Source organism: Melospiza georgiana, chromosome 10 (assembly GCF_028018845.1).
Source record: "Melospiza georgiana isolate bMelGeo1 chromosome 10, bMelGeo1.pri, whole genome shotgun sequence".
In the NCBI taxonomy this organism is placed as follows: Eukaryota; Metazoa; Chordata; class Aves; order Passeriformes; family Passerellidae; genus Melospiza; species Melospiza georgiana.
The window spans coordinates 8611507-8628453 of NC_080439.1; the positions used below are offsets into that span (position 1 = coordinate 8611507).

At 64.6% G+C, this 16947-nt stretch overlaps 3 protein-coding genes across 4 annotated transcripts; 2 read left to right on the top strand and 1 right to left on the bottom strand.

Moving 5' to 3' along the window:
* The first annotated feature begins 4649 nt into the window (after nucleotides 1-4649).
* CAMK2N2 (calcium/calmodulin dependent protein kinase II inhibitor 2) lies at nucleotides 4650-8575 on the top strand. Its single transcript, XM_058031350.1, has 2 exons — nucleotides 4650-4855; nucleotides 7247-8575. The coding sequence occupies exons 1-2, from the start codon at nucleotides 4687-4689 to the stop codon at nucleotides 7315-7317; spliced, it is 240 nt and encodes a 79-aa protein (XP_057887333.1). The 5' UTR covers nucleotides 4650-4686; the 3' UTR covers nucleotides 7318-8575.
* Nucleotides 8380-13592, bottom strand: EEF1AKMT4 (EEF1A lysine methyltransferase 4). Of its 2 annotated transcripts, XR_009114899.1 has the most exons (4): nucleotides 13421-13592; nucleotides 12253-12536; nucleotides 9512-9866; nucleotides 8380-8432 (listed from the first exon to the last, which is right to left on the bottom strand). XR_009114899.1 is itself a non-coding variant. In XM_058031348.1 (3 exons), exons 1-3 carry the CDS (start codon nucleotides 13590-13592, stop codon nucleotides 9564-9566), a joined length of 759 nt encoding a protein of 252 aa, XP_057887331.1. In that variant the 3' UTR covers nucleotides 8663-9563. The 2 variants fall into 2 exon arrangements, 1 of the variants encoding a protein (XP_057887331.1); XM_058031348.1 differs by lacking the exon at nucleotides 8380-8432 and having other exon boundaries at nucleotides 8663-9866.
* A 113-nt stretch (nucleotides 13593-13705) lies between these two features.
* On the top strand, nucleotides 13706-16790 carry ALG3 (ALG3 alpha-1,3- mannosyltransferase). The gene is made up of 9 exons (XM_058031347.1): nucleotides 13706-13856; nucleotides 14301-14400; nucleotides 14488-14635; nucleotides 14780-14940; nucleotides 15074-15194; nucleotides 15457-15662; nucleotides 15898-15974; nucleotides 16159-16303; nucleotides 16402-16790. The coding sequence occupies exons 1-9, from the start codon at nucleotides 13706-13708 to the stop codon at nucleotides 16589-16591; spliced, it is 1299 nt and encodes a 432-aa protein (XP_057887330.1). The 3' UTR covers nucleotides 16592-16790.
* Nucleotides 16791-16947: the final 157 nt, after the last annotated feature.

Consider the following 16947-nt stretch of genomic DNA (forward strand, 5'->3'; position numbering starts at 1 on the left):
TACCAGATGGGAGAGGGCCGGGCTGCCAGGAACACACTCCCTGCATGCCAAGAGCTGCTGGCGCGAGTGGGCGCGTGGGCCGGGGAGGGCGGGGGTGCCCCTGCTCCCCGAGACTGCTCACCTCGTTCCCCAGGGCCCCGCAGCCACACAGGGACGGGACAATGGAGAGGGGTCTGCAGCCCCCCACTCCCCTTTGCCCCCAAAGGTGCCCAGGGCAGGGAACACATCTCTTGTGGAGGGAGGCTGCCACCCCCAGTGCTGGGGCACAGCCTGACTCTAGCCCCACACGGGTCTCTGCCTCTCCCAGGAGCCACCAGCCCAGCAGTGGCCTGGCTGCAGCCCCAGCTGCCAGTCCTGCCTGGCATGGCTCTGGGCAGCAGCATGACTCACCCCCTCTGCTCACCACCAGCCAGAGATTGCTGTGCCAGATCCACGGCACAGGCTGGCACAGAGGTGGCACAGGGGCTGCCCGGCCACGCTGCAGCGCCCACATCCCCAGACAAACCTGCTGCGTGCCCCTCATGGGTATTTGCCCAGGAGCAGGACAGTGGGGAGCTCACAGTGCCTGGGCTGAGCACTGCCCAGCCTCCCTCCATGTCACACAGGCCACGCATCCTGACAGCTGCCTCCTCACAGCCACAGGGTGCCCCTGTGTGCCAGCCCATGCCCATGGCCTCCACCCGCTCCCCCCAGGGCTGCCAGCCCGCTCTGCCTGCCTCCCTGTCTGTTGTCATGGTGACCAGATATGTGGTGACAGGCGAGGATGGAGCCTCGCACCCCAGCAGGGCTGTTTGCCCAGAAGGGTTGGCTCCCCCCCTTCCTGCTCTTTCCTGCCACCCCTGGGCCTCGGCAGGGGACCCTCCGTGGAGCCCCTGCCCCAGGCAGTGTGCTGGGGGGGCTCCATCTGCTCAGATGCCAGGATCACAGCTGTGTCCCAGGCAGCTCATGTGGGGAATGGGGACAGCGCCATCCTCCTTCCACCTGCCCTGACAGGGCATCTCCCAGGCTGTGCACAGACAGACAAACCCATCTCAGTAATGACAACCTGTCTTTCTTCCCAGGGGGAGGCACTGTCCCTGCAGGGACAGCCTGATCTTCCCCCAGCAGCAGCTGCAGGAACAGCAGAAGATGAGGAGCACGCCACTCCTGCACACTTGCCCCGGGCTCACCCACAGGACAGCTGCCAAGCAGGACACCTGTCCCCCAACATCCCTGCCCTGTAGTGACAGTTTTCACCACAACCATGGTCTCACAAGGTCATCCCCAGTGCCTGTACCCAGCCCAGTGTTTGTCTCTGCTCCCCCCAAACACCTGGACTGTGGCACAGGCAGCACACAAAGTGGCATCCCCATCTGGGCTGTGGCTACTGAGAGCCAGCAGCAACAGCCAGGGACGGGCACATCCCCAGCCTTACCGGTGACATAGTCCCTGTGCTGGGATGGGGACTCAGGGAGAGCATCAGTGCCACCAGCAGGCGCTCAGTGAGGCCCCCAGTGGCTGCCACTGCTGTGAAACAGAAGTGCCATTTCACGTTTCTTGGCAGGGCTGGAAGCAGCACAGATGGAGGCACCCGCACTGGCCTCCTGGCATGCCTTGGCAGCCCCCAGCTCTGTGGCACCAGCCCCAGGTGATAGCACTGCCTCCAGACGTGCAGCAGGGAAAGCCCTGGGTCCTGTGGCTGGTGCTTCCTGCCTCCTTTCAGCTCCCTGGCATCCAGTCACTGCCTGCCAGGACACTGACCCCATTCCTGCCAGGCCTTGGACGGGATGGCAGTGCCTGGTGGTTCCCAGCTCCAGCTGCCCGGGGTCCCTGCAGAGCATGGGCAGGAGGTGCTCCACCACAGGCCACTTGCACACACACAGGGCGATTTTCCACCATAAAACCACTTGAACCATCAGTGACTGCAGGAAAAGCTCTCACCTCCATCACAGCACCTGGACTAGGCACCCACAGGGGTGTAGGTCTTAGGGGCAGTATCCAGGTGTGGAGCTGGGGCATGGCAGGGACTGGTGAGCTCCCAGAGCATGGGCCAAGTGTGGGCAATGGAGTACAACCTCTGCTGCCAGCTCCAGTGCAGCTGCAAGCCTGATGCTGTGCCTCCTACCCTCCTGCCCTACCTGCACATCCACCGGGGGGGCATGGCTGGCCTCCAGCCCTTGCATCATCCCCAAGGTGTCCCAGCCCAGGGGCTGCTGCCCAGGTTGAAGGAGCCAGGGCAGGAAGAACACCCTGCTTCCCACCCCCACAGCCTCTTCTTTCCGGTGGAGTTGGCTTTGTGTTGGACAAAAGGCTGCAAAGGAAGCAAGAAAGGAGATTACGTGGCTGCTAAAAGACGGATAAGGAAGGTGGGATAAGAGCCAGGGGAAGGAGAGTGCTCATCTGGCTCACCAGGGGGGATGCTACATGCAATGGCAGGGAATGAGGGGGTCTCTTATGCACCCCATTGCCAGCCCACTCACATCCAGGCCCTGGGTACCTTCCCCTGCTGCTCAGGGATGCATGACAAGCAGCACCCTTGGGGAAGCGGAGACTAGAGCTGTCCCAAGGAGATGCAGAGCCCAGAGCCACAGCATTGCCCTGTCCCACCCACAGCCCAGCTGTGCTGGCACAAATCCAGCCCTCCTCCTGCCTGGGATGGGCAGACAGTCCTTCCCACACCCCAAATCCCAGGCACCGTCACAGAGCTCCACCCCACAGCCAAGTCAAGTAGCTCCCGCAGGTGTGAGGCACTGTGCAGACACAGGTGTGGGGTATGTGGGGCCATTCCCAGGGTGACCCCTTTCCAGCCTCTCCCCAGCAGCCTGCCAGGCTGGGAGCCCTCCTGGAGCGCTGCACCGGTGCCACTCACATCCCACACAGCCCATCTGCTCCTCTCCTCGCTCAGCCCCGGCCCCGCGCGTGCCACGCTCTGCCTGTCCCTGCCCACGGGCAGGGCACGTGGGCTCAGCAACGGGAAAAGCAGGCCACATCTCAGCGTGGGCCTCTTGCCTATTTTCCCAGGCACTTTTCACAGGAGCAGGAGCTTTCACATGAAAAAGTTCAAGCCGGTTCTCCAGCAAAGGCATGAATAAAAGAATTGCCTTGCCAGGAGAGCAGGTACCACTGTCCCGACCTGGCTCTGGCAGGGGACAGCAGGGACCGATCTTCTGCAGATCCAGACACAAAGGTAAAAGCATGGCTGAGCCTTCCCAAAATAGAAGAACCTGCCTTCCCTCATGGACCAGCCCAGCGGATGCTCTTCTGCAGCACCTTTCAACAAGATCTCAGCTATGGCGATGCTGGAACAGCAATATGTACCACAGGGCTGTCTGGAAAATGCCACTCTCACCCCCTCAGGATATTCTCACTGGGCTGTGGGCTGGCATGAATGAAATGCCATTTCCATTCAGGGATCTGGCTTTGCTGCAATCCAGGACCCCCGCATGAGCAGCGGGACCTGGATGTGAGGGAACAGCAGGAACTGTGCTGCTCCAAGACAGGATGGTCCTCTCCAACCAGCCACAGCCACTGCTGCTGTCACCATCGGTCCAAGATCCAGGGGTCACAGCTCTGTAGCCACAGTCCACTCAAGAAGCACCAACTTCATCCTGAGCTTAAATAGCCCCCCAGCTGCCCCAGGTGACCTGAATGGGGGAGGTCCTGGGTGAGGCTGCTCAGAACCACCAGTGCCAATCAATGCAATCACTGCCCTGGCTGTCAACAATGTGGGAGGAAAGATCCAGGGTGGGTCTGGGGTAGAGGTGTGTAAATCAAATGGGGCTCTGGGGGGACACTGGGGTCACCCTTTGCTGCCCCATCACAGGTCCCCACAGGGGATAACCCTTCCCCTTTTCCACAGAGAGCCCCCAGGGAAGGGTCAGTGGGACAAGGGGTGTCCCAGGGCACAGTCCCCACGTGGCCACACTTACACACACCTGCAGAATTACACCTGTGTGCCCCTGCATTCCTGCAAGGATACAGAATGGGAGGATGTGTACAAACACACACACACGTGGGGGCCAAGGGGACTGGCAGGGCTTGAGGCAGGACTGGTGTGGCTCCAAGGGGGAACCCCAGCACTGAATGGGGCTACAGGAGCGGGTGCCTGGATGGGTGTTGGGAAAGAGACACAGGTGAGGGGCTGCGGTAGATCCAGGGTGGGAGCTGGCCTGGAATCCCGAGGGGTGAGCTTTCTGGTCTGTGGGGTGCTGGGGACTGGAGCAGGATGTGGGGGGATCTGGAGCAGGGTGTTGGGGATCTGTTTGGCATCACCTCTGCATGCCAGGGGAGGGCCCAGCCGTGTCCGGTGGTCCTCAGCTGTCTGGCCCAGTGGCACCCGGCTGTGACAAGGGTTCCCCTCTCCACAGGGGCCCCCCGTGCTTGGGGGCACCCCCGAGCAGAGGCGGCCGCCTCGGAAAGGCTGTGCCGGGGGGAGCACTGCGCTCTGGGGCCGGCCCGGTGGCGCGGTCGGGTCCCCATCCCCAGCGGGCGCTCCCCGCGCACCGGCCCCGGGGGTGCCCCGTCCCTGTCCTGTCCGGGCCGGGCCGGGCCGCGGCGCTCCGGAGCCGCCCCCCGCCGGGGGGGTCCCCGCTCCCCCCGGATGCATGACTTCATCCTTCCGCCCGGGTTTCCTCCCCGCCGCCGCCGCCGCCGCCGCAGACCGGCTCCCGGCTCGGCGCGGCGCGGCTCGGCCCGCTCGGCCCCGCCATGTCGCAGGTGCTGCCCTACGGCGAGGACAAGGTGGGCCGCTACGGCGCCGAGCCCGAGGCGGGGGAGCTGCCCTTCAGCTGCCGCCTGCAGGACACCAACGCCTTCTTCGGGGGCAACCAGGGCAAGCGGCCCCCCAAGCTGGGACAGATCGGCCGCGCCAAGAGAGGTACCGCCGACCCCCACCTCTGCCCCCCAACCCCGCCTCAGCCCCCCCCGGGACCCCCGCATCTGCCCTGCAGCATCTCCGGGTTTGTCCCGGGACCCTCGGATCTGCCCTGCAGCATCCCCGGCATCCCTGGTGCTGACTCCTGCATCCCCGGCACTGCCCCACGGCATCCCCGAGCCCCCCGGATCTGTCCTTTTATCCCTGGTGCTGACTCCCGCATCCCCGGCAGTGCCCCACGGCATCCTCGGAACCCCCCATCTGTCCTGCAGCGTCCCCGGCACTGCCTCCTGCATCCCCGACGCTGCCCCACGGCATCCCCGGGACCCCCGCATCTGTCCTTGCATCCCCGGCTGTGCCCTGGAATCCCCGGCTGTGCCCTGGAATCCCCGGCTCTGCCCTGCAGTATCCCTGGCTCTGCCCTGCAGCGTCCCCGGATCTGCCCTGCAGCATTGCCGGCACTGCCCCCCGGCATCCCCGGCACTGGCCCTTGCATCCCCATCACCTTCCCACAGCAGCCCCAGGATCCAGGATTCTGCCCTCGCTTCCCCGGCATTCCCCGCACCGGGCAGTGCATCCCTGGCGCCCCCAATATCGCCTGACGAGATCCCCAGACTCCCGATTCTGCCTTTGCATTCCCACTTCTGCCCCACGGCACCCCCTGTCTCTGCCCTGCAACATCCCCAGCGCTGCCCCACCGCATTCCTGCGGCTCCCGGCTCTGCCTTGCGTCCCCAGCACTGTCCCCGGCCACCCCCGGCACTGCCGCCAGCATCCCCAGAATCTCTGCCCTACATCAGCTCCAGCACTGTCCCCCGGCAACCCTGAGCCTCCCCAGCTCTGTGGCTGACACCCGCCCCCAGAAGCCCAGGCTCCCCCATCCCCGCTCCAGACACCACCACGCTGTTCCCCCTGCACCAGCCCCCGCCTCATGCCGGGACTGCCCCTGGGACTGCCCTGCAGCACCGCTGGGGCTGCCCCGGGACTGTCCCCCAGCGCCTCCACGGTGCCCCTGGGACCCCCCGGGACTGCTCCTCAGCACCCCCGGGACTGCCCCCTTCTCATGGAGGATAAACAATCCTTTCTGTACCCGAGGATCCCCAGAACAGCCCTCCTGGCCCCCTGAACCTCTCTCCCTTCCCGTTTCTGCCTGCCGCAGAGACCCCAGCAGCCTCTGGCCGTGCTGATCAGCAAATCCCCCCCCACTTTACTGACCCCCCAGGACTCCGTGAGCCCAGATGTGTCCTGCCTCCCCAGAGACCCCAGCACCATCTCCCCTGCTTCCATCAGGACCCACAGAACTGCCCCCCTCTCCTTCCTGCACCCTGATCTGTCACCATTGATCCTCCCCAATGCTTTGGGGACCCTTAAAAATGGCCCCCTCTTTTCCTGCAGCCCCCATCCCACCTGCTTGGGGGTCCTCCATAGGCAAACACCCCTCCTTAAGCTGCAGGGATGGGGAAGGAGGGGAGATTTCCCCCCCAGCCCCAATACACCCCAGCCCCACGGGGGGTGAGCACTGCCTGCTCCACTGCCCCCTTTTGCAGTGCAGGAGGCTGGCTCTGGCAGCACCCCCGGGCTGATGGGGGGATGCTTCTCCTTCGGTCGTGTTGGGGGGTCCATCTGCTCTCCCAGTCATTCTGGTCTTGTTAATCCACCCCCAGGAGGACGATGTGGGGGATTACTGGCCCTCCAGTGGTGGTATTGGGGTGGGGGTCTGCCCCCCAGCCCCAGAGTGATGTTGATGGGAGGCAGCTGCCCCGGCAGTCACGGTGTGTGTGTGTGTAGCTCCCTGGTGATGCTCACGGGGGTCTGTCCAGGCTCCCACCGCTGCTGCTGGGGAGGGGGCTGCCCCGTGGGTGATGCTGAGGGGGTCTCTCTGGCAGCTGACATGACGGGGGGCTCTGCAGCCCCCCACGGTGACGCCGATGTGGGTCCGTGCAGCCCGCCGTGCCGCGGGGGGCTGTCGGGCCCCCCCGGCGATGCCGGTGCTGAGGGTGGGTGTCCTGCGCAGCGGGCGATGCTCAGGGGGCTCTGGCTGCCACCCCCGCCGAGCAGGCGGTGCCCCCCCCGCTGGGTCATTACCCATTCCAGTCCTGTTGCTCTCATCAGCGCCTGCCGCAGAGAGGAGGGGGGGTCCTTCCTGGTCTATTCCTGCCCCCCCCGTTCCCTAATCACCCATCCAGAGGCAGCCGGCTGGCTGCGGGGGGGACGCTGCCCCTACCCAAGCCGGGCAGGGGGGTGATCCCCCACCCCTCATCCCGACTGTGCCCACCCGAACCCCCATGCCCCGCTCGGGGGCACACCTGGAGCCTGACACCTGGGGGTGAGAGCCGGGGTAGGGGGGCAGCGGCTGTCGCGTCCCCTCGCCCACGCGCCCCCGCTGTCCCCGCAGTGGTGATCGAGGATGACCGGATAGACGAGGTGCTCAAGGGCATGACGGAGAAGTCGCCGCCGGGGGTGTAAGCCGGGAGCCGCCGCCAGGACCCGCCGGCCGAGCCCCGCTCCAGCCCGCCGCCCCGCATGCTGGCTGGAGCGCCGACGAGGAGGGGGAGGCCGTGCCCGCTGCCCCCCCCGGCCCGCGGGGGGGCCCTGCAGCCACCACCACCCCCCCCCGAGCCATGCACTTTACCCCTCCGCCTCCCCCGGGGCCGGGACAAAGCGCCGAGCCCCCCGCCCTGGGCGAAGACCCCCCTGCCCGGGGAAGGGGCCCAGCCCCCCGCTCCGCGGCGCGTCCCCCCGATCCTCCTCGGCGGAGGGTCCCCAACTCCGGGGCCAGCCGGCCCCATGAGCGGGGGGGGGAGCGCTGCTGTCCAGAGACATTTTTTGCTCCATCGTTTTTTGCATGAGCTTGGTGGCCCGGGCGGCCGGCCCGGGGGCCGAGGGTCAGCCCCACCACTCCGGCACGCTTCTTTTTAAAACAGAAACTCCTCATATTTGTATTTTTATATCCGAATCTTTGTTAAAAACGATCTGCTGACGTTGAGATGTCAAAGTAACTGCATCGAGAAAACAAACGAAAACAACCAACCAACCAACCGACAAAACAAAAAAAAAGGTTCATATTTTTTTCCATAAGAAAAAAAAAGACAAAAAAAGAAGAAAAAAACGAGGGCAAAAATTAAAGGGGGGGCGAGAGTGATGGAGGGAGCATGAGGAAAGCCACAGGAGGAGGGAGGGGAGCAGGGACCCCTGGCCCGACCCCCGCTGGCAGGCAGCAGGAGCACCGGCGGGTTTGGCAGCAGCACCGGCCGCTGCAGTTCCTTCCCGGCAGCACCGGGGCAGAGCCCACCGGGGCCGGCTGCAGGTGCCAGGGGGGGTCCCAGCACTGCCCCTCGCTTGAGGGTGCTGGGGTCGGGGGAGAGCGGGGAGGGCAGGGACCGGCCTGAGTCGTTGTTTTTAATTTTATACTTTAATTTAATTTTATTTTTTAAGAAGCTTCTCGGGGGGTTCTGATGTGCATGAGAAACTTGTCATCTTTTTCAATAACCTACGAGTGGCATTTATGGAGACAACGACGCAAAAAAAAAAAAAAAAAAACCAAAAAAAAAAACCACAACAAAAAAAAACCAAACAAAAAACTGAGGGAAAAAAAAAAAAAAAAGAAAAAAAAAGATACTTGTGTCATGATGTTCTACGAATGATCCATTGTAAATTTAAATGCCATTTTTCACTGTACTGGTGAACAAAATGCAATGAATAAAATACATTCATGTACCCAGGTGAAGCCGGCAGTCGCCTGCTCCTTTTTGTCCCTTCCTCGTGCCAGCTGGTTTTTGGGGTGCCTGTGGGATGGGGTGGCATGGCCAGCATGGGGGCTGACCCCGGGGCCCTTGGCTGGCTCCTGGTGCAGGGGAGGCGTTGGCTGACCCACTTACACCTTCTGCCCAAAACAGCAGCCCAGCAGCTCGGCCTCTGTGCTGTCACTGCCCAGGAGGGTCCCTTTAGCCCACCCAGGGGGAGTTGGTGCCCAGAGAGCCTCTGGGGACACTGCCAGTGGCACCCATGCACCTGCCCCAGCAGCACACACACGCAGTGGCTCACCCGTCACCCACCCTGGCACACACGTGTCACTGTGCTGCTGGCCCCAGGCACAGGGGGACACAGGCCAGGCGTGTGCAGGACACCGGGGTTGTCAGCACAGGCAGGAGTGGGGATGGATGGGGAAAGAAGCAGATATGCTGCCCTTCCTGTCCTGTGGCACCGCCTGCCCCATGCTGGCACATTGCAGCCTGGACCCCCCAGTACTTGGAGGGGGTGACAAGGACACGGTGCCCTTGAACACCCCCAGGGCCAGGTCCCGGTGCAGGATGGGGTGTGGGGGGCAGTGGGCACCCCCAATCCTGCCCCCCATAGCCAGTGCCAGCACCCCCATTCTGCCCTGAGCCTGGCTGTCCGTGCCAAGGGGAAGGGATGGGGGACAGGGAGCCACTCCCTGCAAGATGGATGGGTGAAATTAAACCCGATTTGGTTTCATTACTGGCTGCAAAGCCTGGAGCCCTGGCTGCTCTCCAGCTCAGCAAGGAAAGGCCAGGGAGGGGGCACAGAATCACCAGAGCATCCCTGTGCCCCCCAGAGGAGGCCAAGCATCCCCCTCTTGCCCCCCATCACCCGCCCCACTGGGCAGCTCGCAGGGGGATGCAGCGGTCCCGTCTCCCACCTGTGAGGATGGAGCACCTTAAGGCTTTGCTGGGAGCCGGGTGAGCCGCGGGTCAGAGCTGGATGGCGAGCAGATAGTCCTCATCATCGTCCGGGGGGGCGGGGGGCGGCGGCGGGGCGGGGCCCGGGGGGGGCTGGTGCAGGCGGTGCCCCAGGGCCACATCCCGGGGCTCCAGGGGCTGCCCCTTGCGCATCACGTACAGGAAATAGTGGAAGGCTCCGGCGTCGCCGTCCCCGCAGGCGGCGTGGCGCAGGGACCAGCCAAAGGCCTCCTGGGCGTAGTGGGGCTTGCGGAAGTGGGGCTGGGCGAAGGTGATGGAGATGAAGCAGCCCCCTGGGCGCAGCACCCGGCTCACCTGCGGCAGGAAAAGCCCCGGGATGGGGTGGGGGAACACAGTGAGGGTCACTGCTTTGGCTCTGTTCTCAGGGACCCCATCATCATCTGCCAAAGATCCCTCCCAGCCTTTCCCATCACACCCCAAAACCTCTTGTCCTAACCTTGACCCCCCAAGAGACACCCCGGGTCTGACCTGTCCCCAGACCACCCACATGGAACAGGGGTTTCTATGCCCCATCTCTCCCTGCACCCCAAAACTCTTCACTCCCACCCACAGCAGACAGCATAGAAACCCAACCCTGGCATGGGAAAAGCTTCATCCTTTCGAGCGCAGGACCCCCCTAAACACAGCACGGGACACCCATCCCACCCACCCCTGCCCAGACCACCCAGCACTACCACCAACACCCAGAATCAGAGGGGAACGCGGGGGGTGTTTGATGGGAAAGGACTCAACCTTTTTAATCACCATTTTCTCCCTGCTGGAATTAAGCCCCGCTAACAGGATGGAAAAGAACATCAATTTTCCTGCTTGGCTTTATCCAATGTCAAAAGGCTTTTACGGCCAGCGCCCGCGTGCTCAGCATGCAAAGGCACTGCCCGGGGCGGGCGGGCATCCAGCCCCCTCCCCGCACCCTGCCCCAGGCAGGGACACCCCAGACCCCCCCGGCAAGGGCAGAGAGTCCCCGCTGCAGGGGACAGGGCTGGAGGCCAACTGGGGGGTTTCCCAAGCTCTGCTTTAATCCCGCTGGGAAGCTCCAGCTGGGGAGCTTTGGCTGGGGCCAGTGGAGGGGACAGGCAGCCTGCGTGTCCTCCCCTGCTGCGGCGGTGGCTTTTGAACCAAACCCTACCGGTTTTGGCCAGGAAAATGGGAAGGCAGGTCCCTACATCCCTCTCTGGGCACCTGGCTCATTATCCCTCCTGCTAAGTGCGTGAAAATCTGCCCTGGGAAGACCCCAGAGCTTCCCAAGCAATGGGCGGGGAGGGGGTCCCCGGAGGTGGGGGCAGGCAGGGATCTCCGGCTGGAACTGAGCGAGGCATCCCGCATGTCCACATCCATCCCTCGTTAATAGAGCAATAATGGCCGTTGCTTGGAGACGAGCGCAGGAAACCTTCCCATCCTTCCCATCCGTCAGCGGGAGCAGGGGGGCCGAGGGGCCGCTCCCGCCACACCCGCTGTCCCCAGCAAGCTGGGACAGGGCGTCCCTGCGGTGTTCCCACAGGCAGGGTGGATTTCCACTTCTTACATCCCCCAGGGAGAGGAAGACAGAGGCTGTGAACCCCCCAGTGAAGGGGGATGGGGGTGGGAAGGGAGGTACCACGGACAGACAGACCCCTCTGAAGGGATCTCCGAAACAGGGAGCAAGTGGGAACACCCAGAGAGTCCCCGTGGGGACGAGGACAGCAGGGACAGGCTGTGGATGGAAGCTGGTACCCAGCGATGCTGGGGGAGGGCAGGGATTGAGCAGAGGATTAAAAAGGGAAAAAAAAAAGGGAAAATTAAATCCCTGCCGTTTGGCAAAATGACAAGGACAGGCAGCAGCGCTGGCAAGGAGGGCAGAGCACGGATAGCGAGCACAGCCCCACTGCCCTGCTGGGGCTTGAGCTCCCTCCCAGGCTCAGCCAGGCAAGAGAGGATTGGGAGGGCTGTCAACAGCCACGAGCACCCTCCCAGCACCCCGTGCCTGCAACCCCAGGGTGCCACGGAGGTGCAGCAATTAATTATCCTGGCAGTTATTCCCGCAGGGTGGGAGAGGCTGCCAGGACCCGCACCCCCGCGCCGGGACAGGTTCAATCCGGTCCCGCCGCCGCCAATTAACGGGGCCCCGAGGCATCGCCCGTCCCCGTGGCAACGCCATGGCCCTGTCGATGCTGATGGGAGTTGCCATGGCAACACCAGACCAGATGATGGGGACCCCGGCTAAGGCGATCGAAGCTGGGGCGGGGGGGTGCGGGGGGGCCAGAGCTCTCACAGCCCCACGGTCATCACCTTGCCCTGGGCTGGCAGGGCCACCTCGGCGTGTCCCCCTGGGTCCCCTACAGCCACCCACGCTAGGATGGGCCCATTTTTCCAGCCAACTCTTTGCATTTAGCATGCAAATAACGAGAGGGGCCATCCAGCAGGACCCAGGGACACATCCTGCTCCGTCCACCTCCCTGGGGAGGAGATGATGGGCTGTAGGAGGGGTAGTTTCCCACTCCCAGGCGTGCTGGGAGCTCCCCAGGTGTCCCCCTGCAACACAGCTGAGGGGCAGGACAGAAACACCGGCTGGGAGGGCAGAAACCCCGGCTGGGGCATGCACAGGGAGGCAGGGTGGTGAGCAGGCACTCAGCACCTTCCCCCAGCCCAAAAGGGGATGGGGTCCCACCCTCTGCACCCCTGCCCAGGTCCCCCCAGCCCATACCTCCGCCAGCACCCGGCGCATCGCCGCGGCCGCCTGGGGTGAGACGTGCCAGGGGTCGGTTTCCTCCACCAGGAGCACGTCGAGGGTGCCCTTCTCCAGCACCACATCGAAGGAGGCGTCGGGGAAGGCGAGGGCGCGGATGTCCATGACGGCCCAGCGCAGGCCGGGGCAGCGGGCGTAGCGGGCGCGCATGGCCGCGATGCAGGCGGCCGAGAAGTCGATGCTGGTGACGTCGGTGTAGCCCAGCTCGTGCAGGTCGTGGCTCAGGGCGCTGTTGCCACAGCCTGTGAGGGGCACAGCTCACACAGGGCTCGGGGTGCCCGTGCCAGCACCCCAACTCTGTCCCTGCACCCCGAAACGCTTCACTCCCACCCACAGCAGACAGCATAGAAACCCAACTCTGGCATGGGAAAAGCTTCACCCCTTCGAGCACAGGGACAGGGTGTGGGTGGGCTGGGGCTGCTGGGCAGGGGCAGGTCATGGCTTTGATGCCAGCTAGTGAGGGTTGGGCGAGTCCCTGATTACCCCTGCCCTGCCAGGTGGGTGCTTTGGCCTCCTGTCCTGGGGCAGCTCTGCACACCCGATCCCCTCGCCTTGGCGTGGGAGGCAGGGGGAGGCTGGAGGCAGGAAAGGGGCAGGGGGCGTCCCCAGTTCTCCCTCCCGCAGCGGAGCCGGCTGCGGTCCCAAGAGCCAGCTGGATAACTCCAGTGGGAAATTAGGGAACTTCGGCTGGGGTTTAACCGGGTGCGATGGCGAGAGGGATGGAAGAACTGGTGTCTCAAGAGGACACGGGGAGTGCCCCGCTACCAAGCCCTCCCCTCGGAGCCGCTTCACCGGGGCTCGGCCGCTCACCGGCGGGGCGAGGGGGATCCCACAGAGGGGGGGCGGATTTGGGGGCTATTAAACGCAGCTGGCAGCGGCTGATCCGCTAACAGGATCGGTGATTACACCCGCTTAATCCCGCCGGCGGATCAGACCGCAGGTGGGATTACGGGGCGGTTATACCCGCCAGCACCGGGGCCACCCCGCGGGCCGGGCTGGGCGCAGCTCCCGGTACCGGCCCGGTGCCACACCGCCCTCTGGCGGCTAGCGCCAGCGCATCCACCAGCGGGACCCCGAGCCCCGCCCGCCCGCCCTCCACCGGGCACGCCGGGCACGGGGCACGTACCGAGGACGAGGATGCGGTCACCGGGGCGCAGCTCGGGCTCCAGCTGCGGCAGAAAGCGGGAGAGCCCCCCCAGCCACTCGCGGGTCTCGGCGCCCTCCCGCCGGTACAGCTCGTCCCAGAAGCGGCGCCGCCCGTACCGGGGGGGGGCGGCGGATGCGCGCCGCCGCTCCATGCCCGCGCGCGGGGCGGGAGCACCGGGCGCCACGTGCCGCCCGCACCCCACGTGCGCCTTCCGGTCCGGGCCGGTGCCCGCGCTAAGCGCTCCGGGCGGAAACACGGAGCGGAATGGCGGCGGGGCGGGGGGTGGCGGTGCTGCGGCGGGCATGGCGGGAGCGGCGGGCGGCGCTGCTGGAGCCCCGCTACACCCCGCTGGTGGCCGCCTGCCTCTGCCTGGCCGAGGGTGGCGTCAACCTCTGGGTCATCCGCAGGGTCCCCTGTGAGTGCCGGGGCCCGGCCCGGCCCGGCGCTGCCTGGGGCTGCCCCCGGGGATGGCGGGGCCGGTCCGGGGCGGTGCGGTGCGGGGACAGGGACAGGGACAGCTCGGCCCCGGGGTGGGCGGTGATGGCGGGGCTTGTCCCGGACAGTTCGGCCCCGGGGTGGGCGGTGATGGCGGGGCTTGTCCCGGGGCAGCGAGGGGGGCGGGGATGCCGCGGGCGCGGGGACAGCGCTGTCCCGGCCCCTCGGGTGACAGCATCCCCGGGCAGGGGGACAGGGCCGGGCCAGGGAGGGACGCGGGGCTGGGCCGGGGGTGCTGGATGTGGCGGCTCGGGAGAGCCCGTGCTGACAGCATGGCAGCGAGGCACGGGGTCAGGCTGGCGGCATTGGAAGTGGGTCAGCCCCCGCAGTGCCCCCGAGCCCCGCTGAGCCCGCCGTCCCGCAGACACCGAGATCGACTGGAAGGCCTACATGCAGGAGGTGGAGGGGTTCGCCAACGGCACCCGCGACTACACCCAGCTGAAGGGTGACACCGGCCCGCTGGTGTGAGTGACGGGGACACCCAGCTCTCCGTGACCGGCGGCTCCCCGAGGGGCCGCAGGGCCCGGCCCCTCACTCCGGTCTCCCCACAGCTACCCCGCCGGATTCGTGTACATCTTCCTGGGGCTCTACCATGCCACGGGCCGCGGCTCCGACATCCGCCTGGCTCAGTACCTCTTCGCCGGCCTCTACCTCCTCAACCTGCTCCTCGTCTTCCGCATCTACTGCCGGACCAACAAGGTACCCTGAGGCCGGGGCTCCTGAGCGCTCACCCCGGTGGAACCGACACGGGCTCAGGGCTGGGGTGTGGAGGAGGTCAGCAGCAGCAGCAGGGAGCCCAGGACAGGCTGCTGCTGACCCTTCTGTGTTTCTGTCCCCTGCAAGGTCCCTCCGTATGTTTTCTTCTTCATGTGCTGCGCCTCATACCGCATCCACTCCATCTTTGTGCTGCGGCTCTTCAATGACCCTGTGGCCATGGCCATCCTCTTCCTCGCCATCAACCTCTTCCTGGAGGAGCGCTGGTCCTGGGGCTGCCTCCTCTTCAGGTGAGGGGCTGGGAGCTGCTCTCCGTGGCTGCTGGGTGTGTGAGCCAGCTTAGCCCCAGCAGGAGCTGTGCTCGGCTCAGGGGCTGCCGGGCTCCGTGTGGGCTCCGCAGTGGTAATGCAGCTTCCTGCTCAGCCTGGCTGTGTCCGTGAAGATGAACATCCTGCTCTTCGCCCCTGGACTCCTCTTTCTCCTCCTGCAACGGTTTGGCCTCCTGGGCTGTATCCCCAAGCTCTGCATCTGTGCCCTGCTCCAGGTGGGTCCCTGTTTGCACCAGCTGCAGCAGCAGGGAGTGGGGGCTGCCTTGCCAGGCTGCAGAGCCGTGGGTGGAGACAGTGGCACCAGCACCTGTGGCCTCTCACAGCAAGCTGGGCAGTGATAAATAATCTAACTCACGTGACTTTCCTCTTGGGCTGACTGTCCCTGTCACCACACGTGGCACTGGGCTTCTCATGGGGTAGCTGGGGTAACAGCATCCTGGTGTAGGGCTCTGTGATGGTGCTGGTGTGTCCGTGCAGGTGGTTCTGGGCCTGCCCTTCCTGCTGGTGAACCCCGTGGGGTACCTGACCCGCTCCTTTGACCTGGGCCGCCAGTTCCAGTTTAAATGGACGGTGAACTGGCGCTTCCTCCCAGAAGAGGTTTTCCAGAATCGAGTCTTCCATGCTGCTCTGCTCCTGGCTCACCTGGCAGGCCTGGGGCTCTTTGCACTGCACCGGTGGCACAGGTGAGACCTGGGGTTCCCCACGGGTGTTGATCCCTGCCAATCCCATGTGCAGGATACAGATCCATGACTGCCCTGCCCCTGCAGTGCTGCAGTCCTGGGATTGCAGGTGTGAGTTGGAGGGCAGTTACTGTTCTATTCTGGGGAATATATGGCCCAGGCATTGTGGCCCACAGGGGAACACTGGGGTGGGAGAGACTTTCAGTAGCTGAGATCAATGTTTGTTCTTCCCTCTCAGTTCCAAAGAGAACATCCTGACTCTGTTGAAGGATCCTGCCAAAAGGAAACCTGCATCCCCTCGCTTGACTGTCAACAATATCCTTTGGCAGGGTGGGCAGCAAGGAGAGAGGGAGAAGGCAGGGCAGGGAGAAGCCTGGTTGGGTCCCAGGTCATGCAGTGCTGTTGTACCAGCCTGCCCCGGGGAAAGGAGCCATGCTGGGGAGCTCTTGTGGGACCACACCTCCAGCCTCCTGTGTTTGCCCCCTTAATGCCAGTGCATGGATTGTCTTCATCCTCTTCTCCTCCAACTTCCTGGGTGTCTGCTGCAGCCGCTCCCTGCACTACCAGTTCTACGTCTGGTATTTCCACACTCTGCCCTACTTACTCTGGTGCACCCCGACCACCAAGCTGGCCCACATGCCCAAGTACGTGCTGGCAGGGAGGGGAGCCCCTCTGCTGGGGCCCTGGGAGTGAGGATGGCTGATGTGTCCCCCATGCTGACCCCCAGCCTTCCCCTGCACAGGGTGCTGCTGCTGGGCGTGATCGAGCTCTGCTGGAACACCTACCCCTCCACCGTGTGCAGCTCCCTCTCCCTGCACATCTGCCATGGACTCATCCTGCTCCAGCTCTGGTACGGCACAGCCCCCACGCCGGTGTCACACACCCCTGCACCGAGCAGGAAACCCACAGCCACGTCCAGGAAAGCCCAGTGACAGTGGGGATGGCTGGCCAGTGGGAACTGGCCTCTGGAACTGCCCCATCTGCCTGCTCTTTTCCCACTTGACTCCAGGCTGCCCACAGCAATCCCAAGAGGGCCATGAGCCCTGGAACTGTGCAAAGGGGGCAGGTGTGGGGTCCCCCAAAAGGCAGGACTTCCCGAATAAAGGGGGCTTTGTGTGCCCTTGCCCAAAACCCTTGTCCTGTGATGATGTCAGAGCAGCTGTCCCTGGACTTGCCCCACCTCAGGGAAGGCAGAGCATCTTCTAGAGCCATGAGCACTCTGGCTTTCCAGCTGTGGGAAAGGGGTGCCCAGGGCTAGGCAGCAGCCTCTGGGGTGAGGTTAGAAGAG

Excerpts from the sequence above, each read along its gene's own strand:
- EEF1AKMT4 (XM_058031348.1), bottom strand. The coding sequence starts at position 13,592 with ATGGAGCGGCGGCGCGCATCCGCCGCCCCCCCCCGGTACGGGCGGCGC. Across the intron at positions 12,537-13,420 it reads TGACCGCATCCTCGTCCTCG|GCTGTGGCAACAGCGCCCTG; the intron begins GTACGTGCCCCG and ends TGCCCCTCACAG. Across the intron at positions 9,867-12,252 it reads TGCGCCGGGTGCTGGCGGAG|GTGAGCCGGGTGCTGCGCCC; the intron begins GTATGGGCTGGG and ends TTCCTGCCGCAG.
- ALG3 (XM_058031347.1), top strand. The coding sequence starts at position 13,706 with ATGGCGGCGGGGCGGGGGGTGGCGGTGCTGCGGCGGGCATGGCGGGAG. Across the intron at positions 14,401-14,487 it reads GGTGACACCGGCCCGCTGGT|CTACCCCGCCGGATTCGTGT; the intron begins GTGAGTGACGGG and ends GTCTCCCCACAG. Across the intron at positions 15,975-16,158 it reads CCCTCGCTTGACTGTCAACA|GGATTGTCTTCATCCTCTTC; the intron begins ATATCCTTTGGC and ends ATGCCAGTGCAT.
- CAMK2N2 (XM_058031350.1), top strand. The coding sequence starts at position 4,687 with ATGTCGCAGGTGCTGCCCTACGGCGAGGACAAGGTGGGCCGCTACGGC. Across the intron at positions 4,856-7,246 it reads GATCGGCCGCGCCAAGAGAG|TGGTGATCGAGGATGACCGG; the intron begins GTACCGCCGACC and ends CTGTCCCCGCAG.